Raw genomic sequence first — 12221 nt, forward strand, 5'->3', positions numbered from 1 at the left:
GGAGTTGTATAGGAGACGGAACAAGTGTGGTGTGAGGGAAGTTGCTGTTCATGCCGTGGATGCATATGAGGCAGGGTCAGAGGTGGTCAGCTGGGTCGGGGACGCGTGGACTTTGACATGTCTATGAGGCATCTAGGCGGAAGCATCGAATGTGCTGGTGGAATAATAAAGCTCCGTATTTCTGAAGTATATTTTAAAATTCTAAATTTTTTTTTTTTTACCAGTTCAGAGTAGCCATTCCACTCGACCCAGTCAGGTCGTCCTGAAAACATGAAGAGACAGCTGGAGATGTCTCTTGTCCCCAGATGGACAAATCCATCGGACCCCGGGTGGCGGCCCTCCCCTGCCCTCGGCCCCCAGCTACAAGTTCATTGACCCTGAGAGCAACGTGGTCACTTACTGTCTATGTGCTTGAATTTGCCAGGAACTTTTTGTTTGCACTTCGAATGGCTCTAGCACACAAAACTCTCAGATAAAACTCCATCTGTGGTTAATGGAAAGATCTGCTTAAATGTTGCATCACTGCTGGAAAGAAACCTGAGCTTTGATTAAACTCTGGGGGCAAAGTCCCATCCTACAAAACAGAGTGCCTACTCTGGTCGTAGAAACCATTTCCAACTTCTGAGCTTAAAACACTGACATACAGCCTCAAACCGAAGGCTCCCACCGCCCCAGAAGGAGCCAGGGAGGGCCTGCCTGGTAACATCTTTATCCTTCCATTTCCGTCATCAATCTGGCTGAGAACGGAAAGGAAGGGAAGGGCTGGGCCACAGTCATCACACTAAAATGTAAGGGTTGGAAGATGCAGCCAGCCACGCCGAACTATAAGCCAGCTTGGAACAAAATCAGAATAAGTAATTTAAAAAAAATTTGTGAGCCCTTACAGCCATTGGCTGATGCTTCTGTAACATCCACCCTTCTCCAGACTTTTGGCAAAAGAACAAGTTAAAAACAAATGCTTTCAGTTTGCTTAAATGACAGCCCTTGGAAAAACCCAGTGACTGATACTGAGCGCACGGAGAACAGTCGGGTTGTTCTCCCAAGGAGAGGGCTGATCCACAAAGCCCTTGGAGCAAAATGGCCCTTTTCCGAGGGTGGTTAGAAAAAGCATCGAGTAAAGGTAATTAAGAATGTAAAGAAAAATGACAGCACAATTCTGGGACGGGATTCGTGCAAAAAAAAAAAAAGATGCTGAATAAATGCGTGTGTCTGTACGCATGCATGTGAAAAGGAGGCTTCAGTCTCCAGTATTCCCTCCCCACTTGTGTTTTGTTTTGTTTTGTTTTGTTTTGTTTTGTTTTGTTTTGTTTTAACAAACGTACATTCCATCAGCTCTTTTGTGAGGTAGGGGTGGATTGTAAATTCCATCCCTTATCAAAGCGCCTTTTATACAATAGGGGCTGGAGCTAATTACAATAAAATACCATCTGCATTCGATCGCACTGTACTCGAAGCCCTGTAACGTTCATTTCCAGTGTGGTCATTCGAACCTAACGGCGACTTTGCATTCCAGTGTCTCTGAATAATATTAACTCATCTTGTCCTTCCCTTAATAATACTAATCACACAATCTCCACGTGCCTAGGTGTCGCAGAAATGCTTCGCTGGTGTAGGAAAGCGTTCTGGAGCGCTGCAAGAAGAGGGGACACGAAACACTTGGGTAAAACAGCTAGTTTTGCCCAATATTTCATCAGAATGACGAGGCTGAGTAAATATTAGTCAGTCAGACTGACAGCTAATTGATGTGGTTTGTATTCAACTAGACTGATTTAAACAGGGGGATTTCGCTTGCAATTCTGAATTCATAATTGGGTCAGATGTCTCTCTGCTTTCCCCGCGGCTACACATTTAATTAGTGCTGCGAGAAAGCAGTTTCCAATGGCGCGGAAGTCGCAGGCAGGGCTGGAATGTGCAGGCTGTTTACCTTTTCTCTCTTTCTTCTATAGTGGAACGATGCTTTGATAGCAGCCGTGCCAGGAGCTTATTAAGCTCTTGTATAAAAAGGACTTTTATTTGAAAGAAGCCTAACTGCCACAGTCTTTGCTAAGAGAAAGTCTATCCTTCCTTCTCCTCCCTTCAAGGACACGGCTGATGGCTGGGAATGGTTTGCCCTAGTCCCAAACGGAATGGAGTACTCTGGATGCACCTCAAAAGCTCCGCACCTTAGATGCTGCAGTGGAGGCGGGTCTGGACACACTCACCCCGCGCCCTCAAGCCTTCCCGGGGCTCCTTCTCTGCTGCCTCGGACAATCTCATGCTCGACTCCCGTGCCCTGCTCTGCTGGGAGCTCACCCAGGGCGGACACCAGCTGGGTGGGCATCTCTGCTTCCCCTGGGGCACAGGACCTGGTGCCCAGCAGGTGCACAATCAATATTTGGGGAAGGAAAGGAAGTGCAGTCAAGTTGAATACCTTTAAATGGTTTTTTTTTGGGGGGGGGGTTAGGTGTTTTGTTTGTTTGTTTTGGTTTTTTAGTTTTTTTATTTATTTACTAGAGAGAGAGAGCGCATAGAGGGAGAGGGAGAACCGGACTCCTCACTGAGCAGAGAGCCCAACATGGGACTCAATCCCAGTACCCTGGGATCATGACCTGAGCTGAAGGAAGATGCTTAACCGACTAAGCCATGGCACCCCTGTTGTTGTTGTTGTTTTAAGATTCATTTATTTATTTATTTTGAGAGAGAAAGTGAGTGGGGGGACGGGCAGAGGAAAAGGGGAGAGAGAATCCCAAGTAGACTGTGCTAAGCACAGAGACCAACGTGGGGCTCCATCCCAGGACCCTGAGATCATGACCCGAGCTGAAATCAAGAGTCGGACGCTTGACCAACTGAGCCACCCAGGTGCCCCAGATACCTTTAAATGCTTTAAAATTTAGTCACTTAAAAAAAAAGAAAAGGATGTCTATAAAACCCAGGGCCTATTTGAACTCTGCCGTAGTTCTAACAATGGAGAAACAGCTTAATTCTCAGAACACCCTGTGGAAAAGGGGCGAAGAAATGCATTATCTTCTCATTGCATGCTTCTGTTGGGGGATGGGGCGCCCCCATTCAAATGGCTTGCCCTTTGTTGTAACTATCTGTGCGGTCACAATTTAGTAACTCTGAAGACTTCCGACGAAGAATAAGCATGTCGTCTTCACAAGACTGAGCACACTGTTTGCTTGGAAGTGAAACTGTGGAGGGCCTGGCAGCAACTCTCTTCCTAGCTCTGAAGTTTCTCAACGCTTTGACCGATGCTGCTATGAATCTCAGCACCCCCCTTGCAGCCTCAAAGAATGCACGTTTCTTTGGTGACCAGCACAGAGTACCCCTGCCTCTCAGTTTTACGCTGACGGAAGCATTGGGTCTGCTCATCCTTCTCCAATTGTCCCATTCTGTGGGAACCAGCAACCACAATCTGGTTCTGCTTCCAAGAGGAAAAAAATATACCAGCCCCTTTGAAAAACCATTCCTTCCAATTCCACGGTGTGAATGCACGTAGGTATAATCATAGCCCCCTATGACCAGGTGAGCTGATGTACGTTAAAGTGCTCAAGCACACAGTAGTCCCTCAAGGAACATCGACTTCTTTTTCCCTGCTAAGAAGGAATAATGGGATCAGCATAACGCTTCATATCTATTTCCTTCTATCTATCCACCTATCCATTCGTCCACCCGCCTATAAAATCAATTCAGAAACATGTACAGGACACGTCTGCCTCGTCACAGCCCAATTACATGAATGAGTTCCACGAAGACCAGTTTCTCACGTGCTTGAAATCAGAACACCACAAAGTGATACTCTGGAGAAGAGTGTTTCAGGTACTGTGCCCAGGGATAGACCATCTCTCCCGCGCACCCGCCCTGCCGCCCCCCAGCTCAACCATTATAAAAGGAGCCACGACGGTCAGTGGGGTGACCTGGGACAACACCAAGAACCCATTTCTCCATGGAAACTTTATTATAAATATTATGTGGAAATAAAGAAATAGTATTGTGGGGGCGCCTGGGTGGCTCAGTTGGTTGGGCGACTGCCTTCGGCTCAGGTCATGATCCTGGAGTCCCGGGATCGAGTCCCACATTGGGCTCCCTGCTCAGCAGGGAGTCTGCTTCTCCCTCTGACCCTCCTCCCTCTCATGCTCTCTGTCTCTCATTCTCTCTCGCAAATAAATAAAATCTTAAAAAAAATTAAAAAAAAAAAAAAAGAAATAGTATTGTGTACCAGCTTGGAAACCCAAACTAAGATTTAGCACAGTGCTTTTAAGAGAAGGCAATTTCCACGTTTGAAAACTATGATTTACCAACGGCCTCGTTTCTTTGTTGGGACTGCTACTGCTTCTCACGTGAACTTCATCTTCCCTCCTAGCACTCATCACCCTGTGACAGATCACCTATTTTTCTACTTACTGCTTCATTTTCTATCAGCCTGACCACCCACTCCAATGGTGCTGCTATAGACAGAGCCTGACCCATGGCTGGTATTCCAACGTCACCTGCTGAATGAAATGAAGTCCTCAAAAGCTAACCTGACCATCTTGAATTGCTAAGCTTACCAAGTATCTGTTGACTGGCGTTTGTGAAATATTAGTCTCAAATCTATTCAGAGAGGATGTATAATTCATGACCCAATAAACATGAATTATGTGAAAACAAACTGTTAGCCTCTTGGCAAATTATACTTGTTCTAATCTCAAAGATCACATGAATTTGTAAGGGGAAAACAGTTACATTTACTGCCCAAGTTTTTAAATTCATGGTAACCATTAAGACATGTGTTACAACAGCCACAAAAACATCCATCAGCCCAATCTCTGATTTCATTACTAAAACACTAGCTTGAATTGCCTAGTCTTTTTGCTTTTGTGGGTAATATCCATATACTTATCTCCTCTGATTACTGTGTGTTTTGGTCATTTTTAAAGATTTAAACTATCAATAGATCTATACTCATTTGATTGTTGCTTGAAACTGAAGTCCAGAATTGAAATTCTCCAGTCTGACAAGGGACCACATATTTCGAGCATTCAGATGGTCTGATGTGTTGCTGTACATCTGTCTTGCTTTATTCAAAGCAGAGAAGGAAAACTAATGACTATGTAGCATCACGTTAAAAATCAAGACTCAGTTATTTTTAGAGCCACAGACCCAGACTAAAAGCAAACAACACGCCAGGCCTTAGGAAAGGGCCCTGTCCCGGGAGCAGAGATCTGTACCTGGGGGTCCATTCTGAGGAAGGTATGAGGGCCTCTGCTACTCAAGGTCGATCTTTTAAAGGTTTTGCTATGATAAAAATGGTAGTAATCTTCCAGGTTTCCAATCTGCAAAACAAGAAGCAGGATGTTATCAGTTAATACAGTCTTTTTAAAATTTTTTTAAGATTTTATTTATTTGAGAGAGAGAGAGCACACGAGCAGGGGGGAGGGGCAAAGGGAGAGGGAGAAGCAGACTCCCCACTGAGCAGAGTAGATGCAGGGCTCAATCTCAGGTCCCTGAGATCATGACTTGAGCCAAAGGTAGACGCTTAATTGACTGAGCCACCCAGGTGCCCCCAGTTAATAGTCTTATAACCAGCTTCAAAAATCCTCCATCCCACAAAAATCTTCTCCTTCTCTGAGAGACTCATTCTGCTCCCAAAGGACACACACTCTCCATTACGCTTTCCCACTCATCTCTCTGGCCAATATTCAGTGTTTACAAACACGAAGGTGGATTTAGATACTCCTTTTGGGACAAACAATGCAGGGTAGTATTTCCAATGAAGCACATGCTCTTCCAGATCTTGTGGTAAGTTCATAGCCTTTAAAATTTGTATTCTCTTGGCCAAGTTTTATAGACAAGAATTAATGTTCACTTAGGGTCAAGCATCCCTGAAATAGCTAAGTTAGTGTCAAGTCAGGCCTGCACCAAAATATTCATTTATAAACAAACTCCATACTCTCCACCCCATGGGTAAACTGAAATATCTAAGAACGAACGTTCGCTCCCAAGCGCAACAAGGGAGCCAAAGAAAACATGCGGGGTCCATCTGCTTGGGGATTGTGAAAAGGTCAGATGAGAACAGCCAAACACCCAGGGTGTCCCAATTTTCTGCCAGGGGTGGTTTGTCGAGACAGATTTCAGCTTGAGGGCTGGACAGAACCAAGAGAAGCAATGGATATGGCCTTCAGGACAGGCGGGCCCTCGTGCCTCAGTGACCCTTAAGTATCAGGACGTTGTTCTCAGAAGACCTGTTTCTTGTTCTGACTTTTACTCATTGTTGAAACTAGCTTGTTGGTCACTGTCCTTGAAAGCAGAGCTTTTTAAATGAGACTGGACCGAATATTACACAGACTTTCGAGCTGCCCTTCTCAGCCGAAACTATCCTAGTTTCTTTTCCAGTTTCTGATCAAAGGACGAATTTAGGACAATTTGTACTCTAGAGTGGCACATATGTGGTGATTCTGATACAAACATGGTTCAAACCCTGCCTTCCCCCTTCACCACCACTGGCCATGTGACCTTGGGCAAGGGCATTCGCCCCCTGTGAATCTTGATTCTTTCTGTGTAAAGTGGGGCTCAAACTACCCAACCACTGGAGTTAAGAATAACTAAAGTCTGCATAACTCACAACAACCTTTAGCTACACCCACCTCACTCAAGCCATTTTGTCTGCTGCAACCTGATCCCAGGAGGGTTGACCGGCCCGGGGAGAGACCTGGATGGATGTGGATGCTCTGAGTGGCCATTTCCACATCTTTCCACAAGGCCAGAGTCCTCCAGCACTCCCATCCTCATTTCCAGCAATTCCAGGCAGCCTGGATCCCTCCTGTTCCTGAGTGGCAGGAGATACCCTGTTTGTCCTTGAAATTAAAATCCTCCTTTTTCACTTAAGCTTGCTCCCGTGTGTTCCTGTCGCTTACGACTATGGAACACTGAATACTATGATAGTCGTGAGGACTAAATAGGTATTCCTCTGTATTGTGTCTAGAACCTGGTGGGTGTCACCCAGTGCTGGTTGGTGTGGGGAGCTGGGTGGGATTCTCTGTCTGACTCCTCTTCACGGCAACTCCATTCTCCTCATTGGGACCAGGATGCTTTCGATTTTGGCCAAATCTGGGTCTGCATTCTAACTCGACCCCTTCCTGAGGGGTGACCTGGGCTTAAGACCCTCTTTGAGTCTTAGTTTCCTCATGAAAACAGGAACTACTGCCTGTTCAGCAACACTGAAGTGTTGCTCTAAGACTTAAATTACATAAATCTAGAGAGAGCAAGCAGAGTGCCCAGCAGGTAGTAAGTGCTCAACAAATGGTTTTCCACAATGAACATTCTCAGTTCATTTTCTACCTCGAGGCGTTTTTTTCCTACGACCATAAACCTCATGATTTTGGCCCTATTTTGCACAAAAGCACTTTTATTTCTCCTACAGATAAGTCACCTTGCTCACTTCTTCAACAAGAGTTCATTGCCATATATGTCATATATGTCGAAGCCTCCTCCTCACACACGCCAGAGCTGTGATTTAGAACCAGAAGCAATAATGGAGTCTTAACTTCGAGCCGTATTTAATCAGCCTGTTTGCTTCTGAGCTGCCACCATCCCTGGGCGATGTTTCACAACTTCTGGTCTTTTAACTCTGGCCATTCAAGTCAATTCCCATTCAGGGACATGGAGAAACTAAGAGGTGAATCAAATTTGCTGGCAAATGGATGGATGGCTTGCAGAGCTGCTGACCCTAAACAAACCCATACCAGGGCGGCCCTGAAAGCCCTTCAGGGCAGCACCTGGCCTTAGGGCAGCCACGCCGGGCCAGAGGCAGCCAACCCCAAGGCCATCCAGCTCCCTGCCTCTGAGCCACCATGACCATCCTTAGCAACGGCTCAAAGGGTCTGAGCTAACGAGAGCTGTTCTGCTTGAGCAATTCTTTGGAAGAAGAGATGCTCCCCCATAGCGCTGACCGAGTGGCATCAGTGACCAATGCCACATCTGTTTGGAAACTTCTGTCCAGCCCAGCATGGGGGCTGAGGGTCTGCGAAGGTCCACTCCCGGTGCAGAGGAGAAGGGGACACCAGCCCAGGTTGTCCTCCTGCCCCTACAAAGCTAGCTGCAGAAGAAGCTGGAATGTGTTTCAGAAAAAAAGGCGAGGGGGTCAGGGCATTGCCTGTTCATAAATTTGAAAGCAGTTGAAGGGTCCTGCTGAGATTCTGGGTACCTCTGTCCACCCTCTGGGTCCTTATGGAGTAGGGTTGAGGGGGAGGGAAGCAGCCACAGTCCTTCCTCACAACCAAAGATTTGAGGCCAGATAGTGTAATTCAGGGCAGCATGGGACAGAAAGCGTCACCCGATACTGGAACTACCGTGAGGGGAGGAAGAAGAGCCCAGATCCTCAGGAGGGAGAGCCTTGACTCCCTGGTGGGCACGCATAGTCTGCAGACCAGATTAACGTGATGCCCCCGAGGTAGGGCTACAACTGTCCTCCCAAAGCCTGTAGAGAAGCTGTGGTTAATAAAATACCAATTCATTCAGAGTAGGGAGCGGAAAACTATGGCCCATGGGCCAAATCTGGTCTGCCTCCTATTTATCTTATTTTTTTGGAGGTAAAATACACATAATATAACATTTACCATGTTAAATTAACAATTTTTTTTTAAAGATTTATTTATTTATTTGAGAGAGCGAGAATGAGAGAGAGAGAGTACATGAGAGGGAGGAGGGTTAGAGGGAGAAGCAGGCTCCCTGCCGAGCAGGGAGCCCGATGCGGGACTCGATCCTGGGACTCCAGGATCATGACCTGAGCTGAAGGCAGTCACTTAACCAACTGAGCCACCCAGGCGCCCCCATGTTAACAATTTTTAAGCTTGCACACAGCTTCAAGACCGCTGAGTACAATGTTATGTGGCCAACACCACCATCCACCTCCAGAACTTTTTCATCTTCCCAGACTGAAACTGCACATTTCACTAACTCTCATTCCCCACTCCCCACCATTCTACTTGCTGTCTCTGTGAGTTTGATAGCTAGGGATAGCTCGTATGAGTAGAATCATTTGTGCTTTTGTCACTGGCTTATGTCCCTAAACACGATGTCCTCAAGGTTCATCCATGTCGTGACATTTGTCAAAATATTTTTCCTTTTTAAGGCTGAATAATATTCCCTTGCATGTGTGCGCCACATTTTGTTTATCCATTTACCCACTGATGGACACATGGATTGCTTCTTCCCTTTGGTTGTAGTGAATGATGCTGCTATGAGTAGGGGTATGCAAATATCTGTTCATGACCCTGTTTTCAGTGCTTTGGGCTATAGATACACCTGGTGTTTTGTTCAATCAAGCTTTACTGGAGTACAGCCACACCCATTCATTGACCTACTGCCCGTGGCTGTTTTCATATTAAGATGGCAGAATTGTGGAGTTGCTACAGAGACCCTCTGGCCCACAAGCCTAAAACATTTCACATGTGGACTTTACAGAAAGAGTCTACCAACCTATGATTTAGAGCATTCGCTGCTGGGCGTATTTTGGGAGTCTAGCAAAGGCTCTGATGATGAACATGGCTTCATGACGATGAACAAGTCCTTCGCTGGTCCTCAGCTCGCCTGCCACAGCAGCGTCAACCCCAGGTATGCCCCTCCCAACTCAGGGAGTTGCTCCTTAAGATCTCTGGGTGCCTACGGGAGCTAAGAGGACAGGATGGCTGGGAAGCCCCCATTCTCCCATCCGAGTACTAACCAGGCCCGACCCTGCTCAGCTTCCGAGATCAGATGAGATCGGGCACATTCAGGGTGGTATGGTTGTCGACTGGAAAGCTCCCGTTCTCGAGCAGGGTCACTGGAGACATGGCCACTGGCCTGGTTAAACATGAGGGACACCTGATCGTTCCGTGGCCCTGACCTACAGATGAGGGTATGGGAAAGAAGCATGGGCATGGCCCCATTTTACAGATGGGAAAGAAAATAGGCCCAGGGAGTTAAGCCCCATTGTTACCCTCAGAGTTTCCCAATTCCTGAACCAGCAATTTCCCCTCTCAACCCACAGATGAGTAGGTGACAAGACCTGACACCAAATGACCTACAGTACACAAATTCGGGTTTAGGATGATTGCAATGCATTTGGTACACCTTCAGGGTCAAACTGACAAGAGCCGGAATCTTAAGAATGGATAGAAAAACAGGGGCAGCATAAAGACTTTTTGAATTCAAGGTAATCTCCTAAGTGAGGAAATGTCCTTATTTTGATTTGCTTTCTGCACTAAGTAGCTTCTCCTCCCGGCTTGGCAGGCCTGGCGATCCCATGCCATCCCGCGCTATGGCCCGGGGTGGTGTTTACACCAGGCCCCCCTGTGCTCCTGTGGTCACCACTCATGTGCTCTGTGCACCACGTCCCGAGCCAGGATGGAAGCAGCCTACCTTTATGAACACGGGGTGCAGGGGCTCCCACGGAATCCTGCTGTTTGAGGGCCCTGGTGGCCTCCCCTTCCTTCCCCTCCTTGAGAACGGAAGAGAAATTCTTCCCCCAGCATCCCAGGCTGCCTCCCCGTCCTGCTCAGCTCTGAGCACTTCCAGAACCTACCTCAACTGGCTCTCCATCGATGAAGCTGATCTCTAGTCTACAAGGTGTCTTCTTTTTCAAGTCATAACATAAAATTTCAGTAAGTGCCTTTTCTCTTTCTTGTCCATGTATTTTCACGATGCATTAATTAGAGCCAGTCCCTTAGTACCCCATCCAAGAAAATGAACAATCTGCTGAATATGGAACGCTCGTGTCTCTTTACTCAACAGTGATATGTAATTATACACATTAGTTGATAAAATTGGTAACATCATTAAAACATCATTAAAAACCCTGCTAAGTGTTCTGGGCCAGAGCACCGCAAGAAATGAGATCAAAGAACCCACAGTGAAAAGAGTTGAGCGTGGTTTCTCCTTAACATGGTACTCTATTAGCCTCTAAAAAAAATTTAGATAATGGATGCATACGGTACAAAATATGGACAATACAAAGGTGCATAGAGTTTGTAGGGAACGGCAATTCTCCCTCCTTCTCCTGCCTTCCAGCCACTGAGGGTCCCTGACTTTTACTGGTTGCCCCTGGCTCATAAGAGCAGCTGACCCTTGCTGAGCGCTCACTGCATCCCCAGGCAGGAAACTCACAGTTTAGATGCATTCACCTGTTTGATTCTCACAACAGCCCTAATGCAGTAGATGCTATGATTATCCTCATCTTGCAGTTGGGGAAACTGAGGCACCGAGTGGTTAAGTAAGACCACATCTTTAGTAAGCAGCACCATCAGGATTTGAGCTCAGAGCTCACACTCACAACCATCACCCCTTCGCCTCTTGACACATTTCCGGCATCAGTGGCCACGGGGGACCCCATTCACCTTGGTTTTCACCCTTAGCAGCAGGTTTGTTCACAGAGGGCCAAGCGGCTCAACAAGTGTCCAATCCCCTTCATTTCCAGCAGAAATCATGAGAGCCATATATTATATTCCATGCACGTATCTATCCCATTACATCCATACGTGAGCATATGTGTGCATATGTACATATGGACATGTGTTTATGTATTTATACGTGCATATATGTGTCTGGATGTGAATGTATGTATTCACATGTGTATACACATGCATGTGTGTATATGGAAGCGCAAATGTTTATGAGTGTATATTTGTGTGTATGCAGTTACATACGTGTGTAGGTATATGGATGTAGGAGCGTATACGTATGTACACATAGGTGTGTGAGCGTGTATATATACGTGTATGTGTGTATTCAGATATGTGTGTATATCCACATGCGTAGGTATACAATTGTGTGCGGGTGTTTATGTAAGAGTCACCAACAAATGGCTCTGAAATACAACCAGGCAAGTCTTCGGCTTTCCCACAGCCCTCATAGCCACGTGGACCTCCTGAGCCTACTGCTAATTGCCCTAATTCAGAAGTTCTGGGTCTGTGGCCTCCACCTTGGTCAGAGTCCGTGGACAGCATGAGCACAGCGGCTGTGGACCAGCCTCCTGCACCCCCCAGATGAAGGTTCCAGTTCCAGGGGTCCCAGTCGCCACTGCCCATCTGGATTCTGAAACTTCTCCCTGGCAGACACGGAACTGCATCCAGGGGCCGTGTTGAATCCCTTTCCAGGAGGCTGCCCCTCCCTCGTCCGGCCAATCCCCGCTGGCCTTCCAGGCTCGGCTCAGTACCAGCTCCTCCGTGGAGCCTGTCCCACCCGCATGGGCGCCGAGCACAGCTGTGCTCTACAGGCTGAGTCCT

At 46.9% G+C, this 12221-nt stretch overlaps 1 protein-coding gene across 4 annotated transcripts in view; it reads right to left on the reverse strand.

Moving 5' to 3' along the window:
* PCSK6 (proprotein convertase subtilisin/kexin type 6) overlaps positions 1-12221 on the reverse strand; it is a 182342-nt gene that overhangs the window by 129768 nt on the left and 40353 nt on the right. For 3 of the 4 annotated variants that reach the window (XR_010404901.1, XM_045899531.3, XM_045899529.3), the window contains exon 2: positions 5190-5294. Coding sequence is in view for 2 of the 4 variants with exons in the window: in XM_045899531.3 (XP_045755487.2) it covers positions 5190-5294 (105 nt within the window). In the remaining 2 variants the exon portion in view is untranslated. Of the gene's footprint in view, positions 1-400; positions 916-5189; positions 5295-12221 lie in introns of those variants that run through there. The other variant, XM_045899532.3, reaches the window with a different exon arrangement.

Source organism: Mirounga angustirostris, unplaced genomic scaffold (genome assembly GCF_029215605.1).
Source record: "Mirounga angustirostris isolate CCGP_5_RB_7025 unplaced genomic scaffold, mMirAng1.0.hap1 SCAF_9, whole genome shotgun sequence".
In the NCBI taxonomy this organism is placed as follows: domain Eukaryota; kingdom Metazoa; phylum Chordata; class Mammalia; order Carnivora; family Phocidae; genus Mirounga; species Mirounga angustirostris.